The following is a 20,649-nucleotide window of genomic DNA, read 5'->3' on the forward strand; positions in this document are numbered from 1 at the left end:
AGAGCGGGTCCACAAACAGGACAAGCATGGTACCCACTTGTAACAAGTCCTGCACGCGTGCATGAATATGTTAGTACAAGACATGCATGCAAAAGAGAGTAAAAAAAGCATAATCCCTCATTGTACATGTAAAGACATAACCACGTACCTGCGCACTCTCCATATCTTGGGTAGTCATGCATGGTCCACATCAAGATACCCCTGACCAAAATATCATTGGTATGCCTAGGAGCTCTGGAAATATCAAAGACCTACACTCCTCTCCATAATATCTGTAACTCCTCTATCAAAGGTGCCATGTACACGTCCATGTTTTTTGCCTTGTACTTTCCTGGCACAAGTAGTGCAAGCATGAGGTGTCCCTTTTTTATTGTTAGCCATGGTGGGATATTGTAATTCACCATGACTATGGGCCATGTCGACCAAGATGTCGAGCGTAACTCGAAAGGATTCACGCCGTCCATGGCTAGCCCAAGATGTAAGTTGTGTGGCTCTCTCGCAAAGTCCGGCCATTGATTATCTATGTGCTTCCAAGCTGCACAATCTGCGGGAATCCTCAATGTGTGATCAGTGGACCGATGAGATGCATGCCATGTCATCAACTCCGCTATGGATTTGCATCGAAACATGTGTTGTATTCTTGCAATGATGGGAAAGTGTCTTAAGACCTTTACCGGTATCCTCTCACCCTGCAAGTCATCTCTATATCGTTGTTCCCCACACTTTGGACAACTAGCCAAATCTCCATGCTCACGACGAAAGAGAATACAATCATTACGGCAAGCATGGATGGTATCATAATCCATACCCACCATTGTTAGCATCTTTTTTGCTTCATCTCTTGATGCGGGCATGGTATTTGGTGCAGGCAACATCTTCTGGAGCAACCTATGACAAAGACACTATCCAAATGATGATTCTCAAAACAAACAATATCCAAATAATGAGTCAAATTAATGCAAGGGCTAACCTCATTAAGGCCGAGACACTTGTATCCGACCACCCATACTGTACTTGTAGATTCAAGATTGAGAGACAAGCACGTAGTTTAGACATCCTAGCACCCTCGTACAATTGTGTTGATTGCAACTCTCGCATTTTGACCTCAGACTCTGACATCACGTGTACGTGGGATGTAGTGCCCCTAAAAATGGAATCCATCATGTCGGCCATACCCTCGTCGTCATCCGGGAGACTATAGTCTTGTTGAAAGTGAGAAGGTATATGTGTACCCTCGTCACCCTCCTCATCCTGTCATAAGCTCATTCGTGTAAATATAAGATCTTCTATTTTCGGGTATACAATAAGATTGCGAACTTAAATAGCTTTGACTTACCGATGATCCATCAACATGTGCAACACCAACGGGGGGTACTGGTTCCGGCTCCTCCCCATACATCCGCAAGTGGCGCATGATAATATGACGTTGATGTCGTACTTCTCGCTTGCAATGAGTGCAATGACAATATAACCTCTCCGTAAGCCACTTCGTGCTCCCGGGCGTTGGCGCATCATCGGATGAGCTTCCACTCGTCCCTTCCATCTACACTTATAAAACCACAACATAAGCATGAAGAGGAGATATTGACAATTATAAGCATAGCATGTTTAATTTGAGCTTCTCTTGAGGCCATATAAAAAGAATGACGTCGCTATATAGTAAGGATTGAAACAAAAAATCCTATATAGTAAGGCTATATAGTAAGAGGAGATATTGACAATTATAAGCATAGCATGTTTGAGCTTCACTGGAGGCCATATTAAAAAAATAAACAGTAAGCGTCGCTATATAGCGACGCTCTGTTCTGTCGCTATATAGTGATGTTTTTAATTTAAAACATCGTTATATAGCAATGAATAAGCGTCGCTATATAGCGACGCTGTGGGTTAAAACCCGAAACGCCGAAACGCGCGGCATTTTGCTCAATCCATTCCTAATCTCTCAAGTAAGCAACCCAAAATCTCCTCCCACCTATTTTCGACGACCTCCCATCTATTCCAAGCAACCTCCCACTCTATTTTCCACTCCTCACCCTTCTCCTACCTCTTGTACTCCCTCTCGCTCCTTTTTCCCTCTTTGGTTTCCAGAAAGAAAGTTCTTCAAGAGGTGAGTTTGTTTCAACAATGTAGGTTGTTTGTTTGTTAGCTTTGGTTTTGTGAGTGTTTCTACTTGTATTGCTAAAGTTGTAAACTAGTTTTCATGCTTGATTTGAAAGGATTGAAACAAAAAACGAGATTTCAAGAAAGAAAGAAAGAAAACTCACCTCTTCTTTCTGTATTTCTCTTCCTTCTCTTTCTCCTTGTCTCCTCAATCTCCTCCTTTCCTTGTCTCCTCAATCTTCTCTTTCCTTGTCTCCTTTCAAGAAGTTGCTTTTGTAATCTCCTCTTTCCACTAACATCTTATTTGAAAAAATGGGTTGTTTTCTCTCTTTTGTAGGGCCAGTCCACTACACCGAGCGGGACATACTCTCTCTTTTGTGGGGCCAGTCCACTACACCGAGCGGGACATACTTTTACAGATAAGTGCTTCCTCTTCTTTCCATTTAATATTTTTGTTATTTGCATTGGCCTGCAGCTAGTGCCTTAAGCGCTAGCTGCAGTGATGGGCGTAGGAACCCTCTCTTCCCCTCTCTCTCTTTCCTTCTTCCCCCTTTTCTTTTTCTCATTTTTCCCCCTTCTCTTTTTTCCCTCTTCTCTTATTCTCTCTTTCCCCCTTCTCTCTTTCCCCCTCTCTCTTTTCCCTTCTCTCTTTCCTTTCCGTCTTATTCTCTATTTCCTTTCCCTCTTATTCTCTTATGCTTATGCTTCTCTCATTCCCCCTTCTCTATTTCCCCCTTCTCTCATTCGCATAAGCTCTTTTTCCGCATAAGCTCCAGCATGAGCATGAGCTTATGCTTATGCTTATGCTTGTGCATAAGCATAAGCATAAGCTCATGCGTATGCTCATGCATGAGCATGAGCTTATGCGTAAGTTTCCGCATAAGCTCCTTCTCTTTTCCGCATAAGCTCCTCTTTCTCTTTTTATGCATAAGCTCCTTCTCTTTTTCCGCATGAGCATAAGCATAAGCTCATACATAAGCATAAGCATAAGCTCATGCTTATGCTCATGCATGAGCATGAGCTTATGCTTAAGTTTCCGCATAAGATTATGCAGAAATAGAGAATGAGAGAAGCTTATGCTTCTCTCATTCTCTTTTTCCGCATAAGCTCTTTCTCTTTTTCCGCATAAGCTCCTTCTCTTTTTCCGCATGAGCATAAGCTCCTTCTCTTTTTCCACATGAGCATAAGCATGAGCTTATGCGTAAGTTTCTGCATAAGCTTATGCGGAAATAGAGAATGAGAGAAGCTTATGCTTCTTTCATTCTCTTTTTCCGCATAAGCTCCTTCTCCTTTTCCGCATAAGCTCCTTTTCTTTTTTCGCATGAGCATAAGCTCCTTCTCTTTTTCCGCATGAGCATAAGCTCCTTCTCTTTCTCTTTTTATGCATAAGCTCCTTCTCTTTTTCCGCATGAGCATAAGCATGAGCTTATGCTTATGCTTAAGCATAAGCATAAGCATAAGCTCATGCTTATGCTCATGCATGAGCATGAGCTTATGCTTAAGTTTCCACATAAGCTTATGTGGAAATAGAGAATGAGAGAAGCTTATGCTTCTCTCATTCTCTTTTTCCGCATAAGCTCCTTCTCTTTTTCCGCATAAGCTCTTTCTCTTTTTTCGCATGAGCATAAGCTCCTTCTCTTTTTCCGCATGAGCATAAGCATGAGCTTATGCTTATGCTTATGCATGAGCATAAGCATAAGCATAAGCTCATGCTTATGCTCATGCATGAGCATGAGCTTATGCGTAAGTTTCCGCATAAGCTCATGCGGAAATAGAGAATGAGAGAAGCTTATGCTTCTCTCATTCTCTATTTCCGCATAAGCTTATGCGGGCGTAAGCTTCTCTCATTCTCTATTTCCGCATAAGCTTATGCGGAAACTTACGCATAAGCTCATGCTCATTATGCTTATGCTCATGCATAAGCATAAGCATAAGCTCCTTCTCTCATTCTCTTTTTCCACATAAGCTCCTTCTCTTTTTCCGCATAAGCTCCTCTTTCTCTTTTTATGCATAAGCTCCTTCTCTTTTTCCGCATGAGCATAAGCATGAGCTTATGCTTATGCTTATGCTTAAGCATAAGCATCAGCATAAGCTCATGCTTATGCTCATGCATGAGCATGAGCTTATGCGTAAGTTTCCGCATAAGCTTATGTGGAAATAGAGAATGAGAGAAGCTTATGCTTCTCTCATTCTCTTTTTCCGCATAAGCTCCTTCTCTTTTTCCGCATAAGCTCCTTCTCTTTTTCCGCATGAGCATAAGCTCCTTCTCTTTTACCGCATGAGCATAAGCATGAGCTTATGCTTATGCTTATGCTTAAGCATAAGCATAAGCATAAGCTCATGCTTATGCTCATGCATGAGCATGAGCTTATGCGTAAGTTTCCGCATAAGCTTATGTGGAAATAGAGAATGAGAGAAGCTTATGCTTCTCTCATTCTCTTTTTCCGCATAAGCTCCTTCTCTTTTTCCACATGAGCATAAGCTCCTTCTCTTTTTCCGCATGAGCTTATGCTTATGCTTATGCTTATGCTTAAGCATAAGCATAAGCATAAGCTCATGCTTATGCTCATGCATGAGGATGAGCTTATGCGTAAGTTTCCGCATAAGCTTATGCGGAAATAGAGAATTATGCTTCTCTCATTCTCTTTTTCCGCATAAGCTCCTTCTCTTTTTCCGCATGAGCATAAGCTCCTTCTCTATTTCCGCATGAGCATAAGCATGAGCTTATGCTCATGCATGAGCATGAGCTTATGCATAAGTTTCCGCATAAGCTTATGCGGAAATAGAGAATGAGAGAAGCTTATGCTTCTCTCATTCTCTTTTTCCGCATAAGCTCCTTCTCTTTTTCCGCATAAGCTCCTTCTCTTTTTCCGCATGAGCATAAGCTCCTTCTCTATTTCCGCATAAGCTCCTCCTTCTCTTTTTCCGTATAAGCTCCTCCTTCTCTTTTTCCGTATAAGCACCTTCTCTTTTTATGCATAAGCTCCTCCTTCTCTTTTTCCGCATGAGCATAAGCTCCTTCTCTTTTTCCGTATAAGCTCCTTCTCTTTTTCTGCATAAGCTCCTCCTTCTCTTTTTATGCATAAGCTCCTTCTCTTTTTCCGCATCAGCATGAGCTTATGCTTATGCTTATGCTTATGCTTATGCTTCCGCATAAGCATGAGCATAAGCTCATGCTTATGCTCATGCATGAGCATGAGCTTATGCTTAAGTTTCCGCATAAGCTCCTTCTCTTTTTATGCATAAGCTCCTTCTCTTTTTCCACATAAGCTCCTCCTTCTCTTTTTATGCATAAGCTCCTTCTCTATTTCCGCATAAGCTCCTTCTCTTTTTCCGCATAAGAAGCTTATGCGGAAATAGAGAATGAGAGAAGCTTATGCGGAAATAGAGAACGAGAGAAGATTATGCGGAAATAGAGAATGAAATAAGCTTTTGCGTGAGCATATGTGGAAACATGAGCATAAGCTCATGCTCACCCATGAGCATAAGCATAAGCTCATGCGGAAAAAGAGAAGGAGCTTATGCGGAAATAGAGAATGAGTTTCCGCATAAGCTTCTCTCCTTCTCTTTTTCCGCATAAGCTCCTTCTCTTTTTCCGCATGAGCATAAGCATGTAGAAACTCATTCTCTATTTTATGCATAAGCTCCTTCTCTATTTCCGATGCCTATGCTTAAGCATAAGCATAAGCATAAGCTCATGCTTATGCTCATGCATGAGCATGAGCTTATGCTTAAGTTTCCGCATAAGCTCATGCTTATGCGTGAGCTTAAGGATGACCTCTATTGTGCCTCAAGGGAAAGGACGCAACAAAGTAATAGACACGGAGTTGCATAATAGTATCAACTGTTTTGCATGCTTAATAGTGATGTGACGAAAAAATGGGTGACAAGATATGAGGATGCAAAGGCAAGAGGACAAGAAGAAAGGGCCCTCTTTTGTACACACCACAGATCTCGTGTGCCATACCCTCAGTATCTAAGAGCACTTCTAACGGATATTCATGTGGATTGGCTACTTGATGAAATGGAGAAAGACGAGGGGAGCTGAGGTGCTTGAGCAGAGTTTGACGATGGCGTGGAAGAATGGGAGTATGCTAGGGGATGCATGAGCAAGGTCGGTATATAGAATGTTATGCATAAGTTAGGAGCTTTCAATAATTTAGATTGCTTATTTAATTGATTTTTTTTTGGTGTAGTGCACTATGTTCAATGCTATATGGTGTGAGGGCAAGCATTTTCGAACACAACGGATTGATGATAAGAGAAACACACAAGATTGCAGCGTCATTGCTAGCTTTGAGGGAGCCAATGGAGCCATGGATGATTATTGTGGCATAACCCAAGATATTATTATGCTTAACTTTCGACACTTCTTGGTGTATGTTTGGGATGTAAAGTGGTTCAAGGACGTGGTGGAAAGAGGCCCTAATGCAACAATCAAACGTCATGCAAGTGGCTTTGTAACTATTGGCTCCACAAAGTTTTGGCAAAGTAGGAAGGACACACTAGTACTACCGCAACAATGTGAACAGGTACTGTGCACACATATAAAAATACTCGCTTTTAAATATTTGATGCAAGAAAAGTAACATGATTGTATTTGTGTTTGAATTAGGTTGTCTATCAACCAATGGTGGATAATAATAGATGGTGGCATGTCATACCTATTATGCCATGTTCCAAAGTGATGTATAGTACATTTACTAATATGGAGCATATGGAGGATGATCATGGCCATGGACATGATGATGACCGTGATACGAGAGAGGAGGATGATCATGAAATAGGAGATATAGATATTGAGGCCATTACCCGTGAGGACGAGCCTACCATTCGAGATGCTGATTTCGATGAGCACATGAGTGGCACAAGTAGCAGTGGGTTGAATGTATTTGTAGATCTAAACACTTGTTTGGATTTTGAAGTAGATAGTTTGGCAAGGGTTGATCTCATTGAGGATGAGATTGAACCGTAGCCCCATAATTGATATTGGCAAAACTATTTTACATATTGTCTCATTCTCCTCATCTCACTTAATTCTTGTATATGTGGGCTTGTAGAAAATTATGTGCTTTGGTAATCATGGGCAATGTTTGGAAAGCAATGATGTACACCAAAATCTCACTTTTTGTATTCTTTGGTTTGCGTCTATCTACACGTCTAAATGCGCGTCTGATTCTCAGTGTAAACGCGCAAATAAATGCGCTAGTACACACACAAATAGATGTGCTGATAAATGTGATGTTAGATGGGCCCGTATTTTCTCAGTTTAGATGCGCAAGTAGACGCAATAATTTACGTGCAAATAGACGAGCTTTTAGACGCGCATTTAGACGCACCCGTAATTCGTCTCACTACTACACACGGATCCTATTGTGATGTTTATGTACCGACGTTTAGCGCCCGCTTAGCGTTAATTGTCGGTATAAAAAGCGGGTTTTCTAAATCGTCGTTATATAGGGACTGTTGCTAAAAGTCGCTATATAGCGACTTTTACAAAAGTCGCTATATAGCGACTTTTACAAAAGTCGCTATATAGCGACTTTTACAAAAGTCGCTATATAGCGACTTTCAAAAGTTGCTATATAGCGACACTGATACAAAATATTATAGCGACATTTTTACAGAGGTTTTTTTTTTTTATAGGCCTTAAAAGTTAGTTTTTTCCAATGACAAATTTTTTTAAATTTTCATACATGTTTGAGCTCATAGAGAAAAAAAAAATGAGAGCATGTACATCAAGCCTTTGAAGCTCATATATTCATGTCCAAGTTTGAGATGAGAAAAATCAAATAAGAGCATTTACATCAACTGTTTCATCTTGAGCCAAGTCTAAGGCACCAAGCAAGTCTATCTCCAACTCTATACCGAGTTGATCTCCTATATCATCATCGTACTCTAGCATCATACGTTCACCTAAAAGTATTTGATCATCTTCTTTAATAAAGCTTAAGTGTGGTGATTGATCTTGATGATTGTTGTCTTCTTCGTCAATATCGTGATCTCCATCCTCCTCTCGTGCGATGTCATTATGCGCATCTTCCTTTTGGCTCATATGGTGATCTACATCTTCTTCGCTAGATTCATCAATTGGATCCGGCATTGGTAGTGGCATCTCCATATCCACATCTCGATCTTCAAAAATTTGCTTACTTCGTGGTGCAACTTGGATCACGTACCACCATCTTGGATCAGAACGATCCGGATGAAAAACCACCTATATTGAAGATGGGTGCCAAATGTCGTCAATTATATATATGAAATTATGCTCAAGTACATGTATCAATGGACTTTAAAAACGAAAGCTTTGACTAATTAAATCATTAGTATGCACCTGCTCACAGTGCTCGGGAAGAACAAAAGTATCACTTCATCACTCACCACAGGAGATCGGATGAGAATTTGGGACAGTTCCACGACTCCTCCACTACTTGGCATGAGCCGGTAAGGGTTTGTAACTATTGGCTGGAAGTAAAGATTGGCTATATTGGCTGAAAGTTAAGATTGCACACTAACACTTTATTTTGTTTAGATACTCCATCTTTTATCGTTTACCATATTGGTCCCACCTCAAGATCAATCACCTGCTTGATCCCATGCATATCTTTAAGAATGTGGCATCTACCATTTGGGAGCATTTGAATGGGACACGAGATTCGGCAGGCATAAGGGAGGATCTACGTACCACAGGGAAAATGCATGAAGCTTGGCCTCAAGAGAGACCAAATGGGCGTGTCCTTTTACCTCGTGCACCGTGGATGTTATCAAAGCTAGAGATGGCAACAGTGAAGCGCGCTATTACTACAATTCGTACTTCCACTGGATGCATGAGGTGTTTGAAGGGAGCCTTTACAAAGAGCAAGAAAAGAGGTGTAGAGCTATTATATGGCTTGAAATCTCATGATTGGCACAAGTTGCTCCAAGTAAGTATTTTATGTGCATAATATCTTTTTCCTTTCAAATTTGTGAGTGAATAGCTATAAGCAACTAATCAACCACCTCCTCGCGGGTTTAGTTCATACTACCTACTAGCATTTCATGTAGTGCATCGAAGGACATGAAAGATTGTATTTACAAGATGGGCGAGCTTGTGAGGTAGGTGAGCTCAAAGGAAATAGATCCCACCACGCTTGAGAATGCTTGAGTTATGTTAGTGGAGGTGGTTTGTTTAGTGGAGGAGACATTTCCACGTTCTATTCTCACAAGCCAACTACATGCATCTCATAGTGCATTTGGTGGATGAGATTGCTATATGCGGTACTATACATGCACGATGGTTGTTCTTCCTGGAGCGCTTCATGAAGACCTTGAAGGGCTTCGTGAGACAAAATGCAAGACTCGAAGGTAGCATGGCCGAGGGTTGGTTGGTACAAGAGTCATTTGTATATATTTTTGAGTTTCTTGTTAATGTGGATAGCTCTCTCCCACGACTATAGAGAGATGATGAAGACCTAAGGATGACCTCTATTGTGCCTCAAGGGAAAGGACGCAACAAAGTAATAGACACGGAGTTGCATAATGGTATCAACCTCTTTTTCATACTTAATAGTGATGTGATGAAAAGATGGGTGACAAGATACGAGGATGCAAAGGCAAGACGACAAGAAGAAAGGGCCCTCTTTCGTACACACCACGGATCACGTGTGCCATACCCTCAGCATCTAAGAGCACTTCCAAAGGATATTCATGTGGATTGGCTACTTGATGAAATGGAGAAAGCAGAGAAAGACGAGGGGATGCATATCACAATGGAAGAATGGGAGTATGCTAGGGGATGCATGAGCAAGGTCGGTATATAGAATGTTATGCATAAGTTAGGAGCTTTCAATAATTTAGATTGCTTATTTAATTGATTTTTTCTTGGTGTAGTGCACTATGTTCAATGCTATATGGTGTGAGGGCAAGCATTTTCGAACACAACGGATTGATGATAAGAGAAACACACAAGATTGCAGCGTCATTGCTAGCTTTGAGGGAGCCAATGGAGCCATGGATGATTATTGTGGCATAATCCAAGATATTATTATGCTTGACTTTCGACGCTTCTTTGTGTATGTTTTGGATGTAAAGTGGTTTAAGGACGTGGTGGAAAGAGGCCCTAATGCAACAATCAAACGCCATGCAAGTGGCTTTGTAACTATTGACTCCACAAAGTTTTGGCAAAGTAGGAAGGACACACTAGTACTACCGCAACAATGTGAACAGGTACTGTGCACACATATAAAAATACTCGCTCTTAAATATTTGATGCAAGAAAAGTAACATGATTGTATTTGTGTTTGAATTAGGTTGTCTATCAACCAATGGTGGATAATAATAGATGGTGGCATGTCATACCTATTATGCCACGTTTCAAAGTGATGTATAGTACATTTACTAATATGGAGCGTATGGAGGATGATCATGGTCATGGACGTGATGATGACCGTGATACAAGAGAGGAGGATGATCATGAGATAGGAGATACAGATATTGAGGCCATTACCCATGAGGACGAGCCTACCATTCGAGATGCTGATTTTGATGAGCACGAGTGGCACAAGTAGTAGTGGGTTGAATGTATTTGTAGATCTAAACACTTGTTTGGATTTTGAAGTAGATAGTTTGGCAAGGGTTGATCTCATTGAGGATGAGATTGAACCGTAGCCCCATAATTGATATTGGCAAAATTATTTTACATATTGTCTCATTCTCCTCATCTCACTTAATTCTTGTATATGTGGGCTTGCAAAAAATTATGTGCTTTGGTAATCATGGGAAATGTTTGGAAAGCAATGATGTATACCAAAATCTCACTTTCTGTATTCTCTGCTTTGCGTCTATTTACGCGTCTAAATGCGCGTCTGATTCTTAGTGTAAACGCACAAATAAACACGCTAATACACGTGCTAATAAATGGGATGTTAGACGGGCCCGTATTTTCTCAGGTTAGACGCGCACGTAGATGCAGTAATTTACGTGCAAATAGACGAGCTTTTAGACGCGCATTTAGATGCGCTCGTAATTCCTCTACTAAAGCAACGCCTATAGATGCGCTCGCTATTTTGCGCATCTACCAAGCGCGTCTCTAGTTGCTTTGTGTTGTTGTGCATCTTATGCCCCTTCCCCCATGCCGTCTTATGTCCCTTCTGCCATCTAGTCTTATGCCCCTTCCCCCATGCCGTCAGGAGGTCCTTCATTCTCATAGAGCCGTCGACGTACTCCTGTGCTGTCAAGACTCGGTTCTCCAGCTATGAGTGGTCACCGTAGTCCCATGCAGTCTCTAGCTATGAGTGGCCAGCGTACGAGCTCGACACAACAGGGTAGCAGGCGTAGTAGCAGGGAGAGCGGTGGGGGATGCATGGCATAGTGCTTTGGGCCATGTGGCAGTGGGGAGGATGATGATTCAGATGATTTAGACGTGCCTTCGGGCGATGGTACGATTTATTATGACATCTCTCAGACAGGGGGCATCTTGATGGACCTGCGAGGAAGGACATCATGGCCTTCATGCGCTCTGTAATTGCTAACAATTACAGAGATTGCTTTATCCACTACAAAGACCACCCAAAGAGGTTGGCTGATGAGACCCTCGCTACTGTTCGCTCTAGGTATCCTAACCCCCCCAATCGCCAGTTCACAGATAAATGGGCCAAGTCAAAGATTGTTACGATAATTGGCAATAAAAGATCTTCGCTTAAGAGGCAGGCACTAGCGGAGCTTGCCAGGCTTGAGGCAAGTCAACCACCAAGGGGCCCGCCCCACACCGCTCACAAGCGTGAGTGGAAGAAGGCAATGAAGTCAACGAGGGAGGACCCTAGTCTACAGCACGTGGAGGCACGGAGGATCCAGATGGAGGAATATGGAAGTGTGCATTTTGGAGCAGGGGGTATTGAATCATGGGAGGCCCAATTTGTAAGTATCGATCTCAAATTATATTGCTTATGTAGTTTATTAGGAGGTTGTTTCTTTGTACTAATCCCTCCGCAAAGTGTGTCGTCATGCAGCTTGAGATCGTGGGTAGATACCCTACTCCTGTGGAGATAGCCTACCACTGCCACCATCGCAGAGGAGATACATGGAGGCACTTCTATGATGACAGGTTGATTACTAAGGAGCAGTATACCCGGGCTACTGGAGCGGCCCCCGAGGTATTTGAAAGTAATTAAATAATGCCAAAATTATAAGTAAAGATTTGATTTTTTATACATTGATATATGTTGTCCCTTGTTTACAGGCCCGTGCACAAGACGATGAGGAAGAGGAGGAAGGAGGCGTAGAAGGGAGCGCAGAAGGGAGCGTGGAAGGGAGCGAGGACCTGGAGAACATAGATTAGTCGTACAAGTAGTGCTAGATACTCTTTTTTGTACTTAAAGCCACTGGCTTGGCTTTGTGCCTCTTGTATATACACTCCTCTTATTTTTTGTACTTGAAGCCACATGACATGGCTTAGCTTCATGCTATATGTATATACAAGCACTTTTTGAGCTTTCAATTTTATCGCGTTTTGGAGTTGTAATGTTTTATTTGGAATTGTAATTAAAATGCGGTTGGCTATAAGAATTGAATTACACAATGTGGATATGGGATTCTTGTAACTATATAGCATACACAACATACATAGCATTCTATAAAATTTAAAAAAATAAATAAATAAAGCGCGTCTATCAGTGCGTTTAAAAACACATTTATATACGTGTCTGTCTGTTGGACTTGCGTCTATATTTGCATCTATAAACGCGTTTATAAGCGCGTCTATTTATGCATCTAAGTGCGCGTCTATACGCGCGTGTGTCTGATATATAGACGCGCAATTAGACGCGGGTCTCCAGATGCGAAAATAGATGCGCAGATAGACATGCCCATAAGTTTTTTATTTAGTTCAATAAATGCATCTGTGTGTGCATCTATGGGTGCTTTGTCTTGTTGTGTCACTCTAAGGGTCAAAGCTCTAGCGTCCCATCACCGGAGGCGAGCGATCACCAGGGCCAGGGATCAGACGCACGTGATGAGGATCAGGAAGAAGCCGAAGCTCACGAGGACCAAGGATCAGGCCAACAAGACGAGGATGAGGACGAGGATGATTCGGATGAGTAGTAGTAGTAGTAGTAGTAGTAGCAGTTTGCATTTTCTTCGCCATGTATGTCATTTTGTATATCCGCTCGTTTGAGCGATTTTGTATCACCCTTTCGAAAGGATAATTTTGTAACAGACAATGTTGTATATGTTCGACATATATATGCTTTTGTTGCTCGATCATTTCATTTGAGCGATTTCGTATCACCCTTTTCGCAAGGGAAATTTTGTTATAAAAAACTTGTTTTTGTAATTACAAAAAAAAAAAGGATTAGTGGGGCTAAACAGGGCCATAGCAAGCCCTGTTTAGCCCCACTAATCCTTTTTTTTAATTTTGTTAATCGTCGCTATATAGCGACGTTTACCAGTGTCGCTATATAGCGACGATTATCAATGTCGCTATATAGTGACGTTTATCATCGTTGCCACATGTTAGGATTGAGATCCGGTAGGTGAGAGAAGCATTCCTATTGGATATCTCCCTCTTGCCAGACTTTGCCTACCTATGTACAGGCATCATACTGCATTGCCTGTCTGAACCATACTGCATTCCCTGTCTGAACCATCCCAAAAAAAGCTCCATGTGCCCTGGGTGAGAGAGAGAGCGTGCAACCAGCCCGAGCAACAGTTCCGAGGCTTCAAAAATGCAGGGAGAAAGATATATATTCTGATAAAGAGTGTGAAAGGAGCAAGAGTGTGAAAGAAAGAGTGTGAAAGCGAAGGTATGTACGCATTGCAATGAATCATTATATGCGTGCATGGAGAGCAAGCCGACGAAAGAGGGTGATGATCCAAACGGCCAAAGCGATGAAAAGGAATGGTCGAGAATGATAATTGTAAGACGAGTGTGACGAATTGTAGGAGCGATGATCAGTTGGTGGATGGCCGGATGCCATTGCAAAAGTGATGGACATGCAGTTTGACTTTTGAGGCAAGCAGCTCCAAATTGCAAATATTGCATGGTAGTGGGGGTGGTGGAGAGATAGATGGTGGTGAGCAAGAATCAAACGTCTCATTGATCCGATAAAGATCAATCCCTCCCACACCTTTCAATCTTTCGCTCATCATCGTCGCCTCAAATCATGCTCGTCGCCATTGACAAATCAGTAAAAAGCTCTGATTATCAGCAGCAGCAACCGCCACGGGAGAGCCACAGATTATTATCGTCACCACCTTTACCATCATGGATACATTAACCATTATCGACTCCTTCCCATTGATAATGCTTTTCCAGCTGCATCCTCTCCAGTCTTTCAGCTCGAAGCTCTCCTGGCAGCCACCTCCGCTCATTGCCATCACCATTATCGTCTTCCGCGGCCCATTGCATTGTCGCCATCACCTACGTCTTTTCTTCAGCCTTTCCATTTCCATCGTCACGTAGAATTCTATTATACAACCCCGCAAATGGCCAAAGAGGTTTTGGGTCTCTCTCCATGATTGTCCTTCCAATGATCTCTTTGATTCTTCTCCACCTTCCTTCCAAGTTCCTCCTCGTCGACGATCATCATCACCATCATCCCTTCCTCTTCGGGCCCCTCCTTGGCCCTGCCCCCGAGCAATTTCCACGGTTCCACCCTTGCCCCGCCGTTGCTCACGCAAAGAATTAGGTGTTGATTGAGGTCTAGACTCTATACTTCTCCAGATCTCCCATACAATTACGTACTGATTGAGGCCTCGTTCCCCATCCCTATGCATGTGCCCCCGGCTCCACGCCCTAGCTGGAGATTCTACCCTCATTGCACTGTCCAAGACCTGATTGAATGTTCGGATACTCTGTCCTGACTCCTGACTCGTCCACAAAAGAAGGAAAGAAACCAAGACACTAGCAGCCTGCACCGTTTGATATCAACTCTCTATCCGCTGAAAACAAAGCTACTTAATGCCAGTCGCTTCCAGAAGCTGAAGTTTTGGCTGTTCATGGATGATGGGGCTTCATCTTTGTTTTCCAAGACTCTGGAACAGCGTGCTTCGTAACTGCCAAGGCTGAAAAAATCTGGGAACGCATGCGCAATTCATTAGTACCAGGGGAGGCGATGCTTTTTGTGCTCGGTCCAATAGAGGTGACTCGTGCTCTGAAACTTTCCTTAAGCCTGCTAGAAATTCGCCTAGTACGTCCCATTGCCCCATCTTCTTCCCGAGTCCTGCTATTTTCTCGACCCACAATTTAAACGTTTTCTTGGCATTCAGGTTATCGATATGTCCCCCTGTTCATGAATTCTACTATACACCATCACATTACTGAACCGTCCGTATATCCTCATCGATACGAATCCTTTCACCTGTTGTCAGTTATACCGCGCAGGTCTCATATTAGAAATCTTCCTTCCCATGAATTTGAGTGTAAAGCTCTTCCAGCAAAGCTAGGTCTCTTGTCTGTCAGAAGCGCAAAAAAGAATTGAAGGCCATCACCTGTGCTTGGCTTCAATTGAAAGGTTTCTTGTGTCGTACGGGGTCCTCACAAACTTTGTGCACTGTACAGCGTGATAAAGAGTCACTAGTTCTCGAGGGCACCATAAATAGAATCGGGAATAGCAACATCAATGACGGAGTCCAACGATCCTCGTTCTATACGCGAACCCGTTCTACCACCAGGGTTCCGGTTCCATCCGACTGACGAAGAACTGCTGGTTCACTACTTGAAAAAAAAGGCTGCCGCATGCCCTTTGCCTGTTTCTATCATTGCCGAGATTGACCTATATAAATTTGATCCTTGGGATCTTCCAGGTAACCTCACTCAATTTATTTGGTTGCTTCTTTCAGCTAAACAAGATGTGCGTACATCCCTACAAATTCTTAATTTTATGAACTGAAAGAAGTCTTGGTCGAGGGGATTGGCCTTATTGGAGTCATGGCTTTCCAAGTTTACAGCGATGGCAAGTTTCGGAGAGCACGAGTGGTACTTCTTCAGTCCTAGAGATCGCAAATACCCTAACGGAGCCCGTCCCAACAGGGCAGCCGCGTCTGGGTACTGGAAGGCAACGGGCACGGACAAGCCAATTTTCACTTCTGCCGGAGCTCAGAAGGTTGGGGTTAAGAAAGCTCTGGTCTTTTACAAGGGAAGACCACCAAAAGGTACAAAGACAAACTGGGTCATGCATGAATATCGCCTTGTTGACACGGCAAAATCCAGCTCATTGGGCATGAGAAAATCTTTGAGAGTAAGGTTTCTGCTGCTGTGGATTTGATTAAATTTGCGTACGATACTTCTGGACTGCCCAGATTTCTTTTTTTGTATAAGCAAGAAAGAAAGACAAGCACTCTGCATAAATTTGCTCTATCCAGCCTTTATCTCTTATCTAACTAATCATCTCTTGTGATTGGTTTGCTGTGCTTGCACGATGGGATCATTATCAGCTAGATGATTGGGTTTTATGTCGGATTTATAAGAAGAGTTGGAATCCGTCTAAGTTGAACTTGGGGCTCAAAGGGCGTAAGGACCCGGCCTCCCTTGAAGAGGTGCTTGCGTCCTTGCAAGATGTAGAAAACCCGAAGCTGAGTATCCTTCCTCGGCTGAGTTCATTGGGCGCTTCGGCGATGGGAGCTGAAGCGGATCAGTTCTTCAACTGTTACTATGGACAGATTACACAGGGGAATCCATCTGAAGCATTTGCAAATAGCGGTCGTGATATGATTGCAGAGGTCGCCTCGCCTGCTTGCTCGTGGAATAGTGTTGATTGCGGCAAGATCTGCTCAGAGGAGCTACAAGGAGGATCGGTGCTAGCTCGCGACGGTTTGCTATCGACGTTATGCCAGGGTAATAATAATATCGTTCCCAAGCTGGAAATATCTGACGAACAGAATTTATTTTGCGGGATCGGTGGAGATCTGAACTCCATGAAGCTGAACGCCTGGCAACGGGACGCAGCCGTCTCCTACAACAACAATAGCCAACGGCACGTTCTGTCCAGAAACAACGCGTTATCCAGTCTGCCTGCACTCCTATCGCAAAGCGGTGGTGCGATGGAGCAGGCAAGTGGTCATTTCAGCAGCAGCTCTAGTGGGGGAGGCGGGGGATATGGGCAGTTAGGTGAGACGAACACGTTCAAGTGGCCGTTTTCTTCAATGGAGAGCAGACTTAGATTCTTCAATCCCTCGTCAATCCAAAGGCAGGGCTAGATCGATCGGGACGGTACTCGGAGTTCTGCAAATCACATGAGGGCTGTCTAGATGGTAATTTAAAGTATCTGTTTAAGCAGGTTGGACTTCTTCTGATCAGGGATCGATATCAGGCAGTTCCTGACGCTCCTGTCGAAGCTAACGTATACCAGAATCAAAACTTCATAAGCCTTCCACATTGATTATTACATAGTTTCTGAAGATTGAAACTCTAATGTTCGACGGTTATTACAGCTATCGAACCTCGTGTTTCCTGCACAATGGATGATGGATCATTATATGTTTTCTCAAGACGGTGTACTTAGTGAGGAGCAGCGTGGCTGCTCCGACGTATAATCATATTAATCGCCGATCTCTACATTCTGGTATTCTGACACAAACAGATATTTGTAAAACATGGGGCTGCTCGGCTGCTAAACTATTTACCGTTATTGTGAATTGCAAATGGCGGCAGCTCTTGTACAGCTCATATAGTACAGTCAGTGAAATTGTGATGCCCCGTATTGAAGAGTTTTCACTCATGTTAGTCTGGTGCTTGGCTGCGAATCGTTGAGATTGAATAACGTTTTTCATTTTTCTATGAACACTAGTTCAATCAATTTTGATGCATTCTTCTCATCCAAGAAGATCACGTCACCAACCTCCTACCCATTGCCCAATACTGCTTTTGGAACGGTAGCCGCTACCGTGTGATATGTTATCGTTGTCTTGTTTATTGGTTCTACACCTAGTTGGGATTCTTTCCATGTCGACGGATCCAAGGAGGCGATGATGGTCCGTAGCTTGTATAGTCAAGGTCCCGGGGGTGGCTGATGAGCCACCCCAGCTGTACGATTGCAGCCAATTCTAGAGCAGAAGTCGCATCTGCAGGCGCGAGGGGTCGCAACAGTTTTCCCGGTCACCATCCAACGTAGAAAATGGCCTGGAATGCTGAATTGCTGACTTGCCACGCTAAAGATTGTCATGAGGTCACTATCTGTGTCGGCCACCCCTTGGACCTCGAAGTACGGGCAAAGCCTGCGCCGCTCACGATTTTTATCTTTGGGAAAAGCCTGCCTTGGGCTTTTCCCTTATACTTCTAGGCACAAGTTAACTCTTGTCTCGCTCTTCTAAGAGATCCTAAGTTAATATTCATTCTCCACAAATGAATGGGCACTCAGTGGAAATCAATTGAGCCAAAGACGCCAAACAAACATTAATTGGTCATGTTAAGGACAATATATGTTATACTTTTATAAAATTTTCTAATGTTTTCTTTCTTTCCTTTAAACATTATCCCCAAATGTCTCATCTACCTCGATAATTGCCATCTAAATCCCCACTTAAAACATATTCATATGTGTTATATTATTAAAAAATTTCCTATCTTTTAAACATTATCCCCAAGAGTCTCTCATCTACTTCAATAATTGGCATCGAAATCCCCACCCAAAATAACAAATTCTAGGGTGAGTAATAATTGTATCAAATCAACAAAAGAAGAAATCATAATGCTCAATTCAAAACATCGTAAGCAACATGATGAGAGATTAAGTGGAAGAAGACAAATGCGATGAACATGTCAACACCCAAGTGTGATAGCAAAGTCTAACAAGCGATGTTTGAATTGAAAATGATTTTTATCGGTATAGTTAGCTTCAATCATTGGCCCCCATATACACTTCAAATCCTCATGTATTCGCAATCAATATGAGGTTTCTAGGAAGAAGATACATTATTCTAACACACAAGTGGACGGAGTAAGAGTAATCAAGATTGTGAAAATTGTTAACTTTTGGCCTTGTGACAACCATTTTATTTCACCATCTTAAAGGATGTAAATATGCACATGAATATTCATAAAGTAACTTCTCTATAAGCTTTAAATGATATGAGCATAATTTTTGAATTATATAATATTGCAATGCTTCATATAAAATTGAAGTAGTGTGAACCATAGTCAATAGATATTGTCCTTAAATCTTATAGGGTGAAAGCACACCACGGTGTATGTAAAAAGTACTCTTTTTAGCAAAAAATGACGAAGTTTTGAGAAGCCATTTAGTACTAAAGAGTGTAGTAGTATTTCGTAAAATGAGCCCTCCTTCCCCGCACATCGAGGATTCTATGATCTCCAATCAAATGTTCCTGAGAAGCCATTTAGTACTAAAGAGTGTAGTGGTATTTCGTAAAATGAGCCCTCCTTACCTGCACATCGAGGATTCTATGATCTCCAATCAAATGTTCCCCTATATAACAATGATTTTTTATTTCTTGATGTCCCTCCATTACTCTCTCTCTCTCTCTCTCTCTCTCTATATATATGATTGCCCGCTAACACTTTATTTTGTTTAGATACTCCATCTTTTATCATTTACCATACTGGTTCCACCTCAAGATCAATCACCTACTTGATCCCATGCATATCTTCAAGAATGTGGCATCTACCATTTGGGAGCATTTGAGTGGGACACGAGATTCGGCAGGCATAAGGGAGGATCTACGTACCACAGGGAGGATGCGTGAAGCTTGGCCTCAAGAGAGACCAAATGGGCATGTTTTTTAACCTTGTGTACCGTGGATGTTATCAAAGCTAGAGATGGCGACGGTGAAGCGCGCTATTACTACAATTCATACTCCCACTGGATGCATGAGGTGTTTGAAGGGAGCCTTTACAAAGAGCAAGAAAAGAGGTGTAGAGCAATTATATAGCTTGAAATCTCATGATTGGCACAAGATGCTCCAAGTAAGTATTTTATGTGCATAATATCTTTTTCCTTTCAAATTTGTGAGTGAATAGCTATAAGCAACTAATCAACCACCTCCTCGCGGGTTCAGTTCATACTACCTACTAGCATTTCACATAGTGCATCGAAGGACGTGAAAGATTGTATTTACAAGATGGGCGAGCTTGTGAGGTACTTTACATGATACAAAATATGATGTGTATCAATGCTCCGTGCAAGTTTGAATGCATATTGCTAATATGCTGTACTTTTTCATTTCTAGGTGTGTGAGCTCAAAGGAAATAGATCCCACCATGCTTGAGAATGCTCGAGTTATGTCAGTGGAGGCAGTTTGTTTAGTGGAGGAGACATTTCCACGTTCTATTCTCACAAGCCAACTACATCTCATAGTGCATTTGGTGGATGAGATTGCTATATGCGGTACTATACATGCATGATGGTTGTTCTTCCTAGAGCACTTCATGAAGACCTTGAAGGGTATCGTGAGACAAAATGCAAGACCCGAAGGTAGCATGGCTGAGGGTTGGTTGGTACAAGAGTCACTTGTATATATATTTCTGAGTTTCTTGTTGATGTGGATAGCTCTCTCCCACGACTATGGAGAGATGATAAAGGGCAACATATCTAGGATGATCAGGTGGGATAAATCGAT

General features: G+C 42.4%; 2 protein-coding genes across 8 annotated transcripts; both read left to right on the forward strand.

Moving 5' to 3' along the window:
* The first annotated feature begins 9,809 nt into the window (after positions 1 to 9,809).
* On the forward strand, positions 9,810 to 15,554 carry LOC147899102 (uncharacterized). Its single transcript, XM_087378221.1, has 4 exons — positions 9,810 to 9,887; positions 9,970 to 10,305; positions 10,389 to 10,488; positions 15,343 to 15,554. The coding sequence occupies exons 1-4, from the start codon at positions 9,810 to 9,812 to the stop codon at positions 15,552 to 15,554; spliced, it is 726 nt and encodes a 241-aa protein (XP_087234347.1).
* Positions 14,806 to 17,794, forward strand: LOC147899103 (uncharacterized). Of its 7 annotated transcripts, none has more exons than XM_087377907.1 (4): positions 14,806 to 15,457; positions 15,635 to 15,879; positions 16,024 to 16,313; positions 16,510 to 17,792. In XM_087377907.1, exons 2-4 carry the CDS (start codon positions 15,696 to 15,698, stop codon positions 17,269 to 17,271), a joined length of 1,236 nt encoding a protein of 411 aa, XP_087234033.1. In that variant the 5' UTR covers positions 14,806 to 15,457; positions 15,635 to 15,695; the 3' UTR covers positions 17,272 to 17,792. The 7 variants fall into 7 exon arrangements, with proteins under 7 accessions (XP_087234033.1, XP_087234031.1, XP_087234035.1 ...); XM_087377905.1 differs by having other exon boundaries at positions 14,806 to 15,263; positions 15,343 to 15,879; XM_087377909.1 differs by having other exon boundaries at positions 14,806 to 15,263.
* The last annotated feature ends 2,855 nt before the right edge of the window (positions 17,795 to 20,649 follow it).

The sequence above is a fragment of the Dipteris shenzhenensis genome, chromosome 8 (assembly GCF_047967505.1).
Source record: "Dipteris shenzhenensis isolate YYH24624 ecotype China chromosome 8, Dip_SZ_1.0, whole genome shotgun sequence".
Classification (NCBI taxonomy): Eukaryota; Viridiplantae; Streptophyta; class Polypodiopsida; order Gleicheniales; family Dipteridaceae; genus Dipteris; species Dipteris shenzhenensis.

What these genes read in the sequence shown, in the direction of transcription:
- LOC147899102 (XM_087378221.1), top strand. Translation starts at nt 9,810, where the DNA reads ATGGAGAAAGCAGAGAAAGACGAGGGGATGCATATCACAATGGAAGAA. An exon ending in CTAGGGGATGCATGAGCAAG is followed by an intron (nt 9,888 to 9,969) that starts GTCGGTATATAG and finishes TTCTTGGTGTAG; the next exon opens with TGCACTATGTTCAATGCTAT. An exon ending in TACATTTACTAATATGGAGC is followed by an intron (nt 10,489 to 15,342) that starts GTATGGAGGATG and finishes CTTGGCATTCAG; the next exon opens with GTTATCGATATGTCCCCCTG.
- LOC147899103 (XM_087377903.1), top strand. Translation starts at nt 15,696, where the DNA reads ATGACGGAGTCCAACGATCCTCGTTCTATACGCGAACCCGTTCTACCA. An exon ending in TGATCCTTGGGATCTTCCAG is followed by an intron (nt 15,880 to 16,023) that starts GTAACCTCACTC and finishes CCAAGTTTACAG; the next exon opens with CGATGGCAAGTTTCGGAGAG. An exon ending in GCATGAGAAAATCTTTGAGA is followed by an intron (nt 16,314 to 16,509) that starts GTAAGGTTTCTG and finishes GATCATTATCAG; the next exon opens with CTAGATGATTGGGTTTTATG.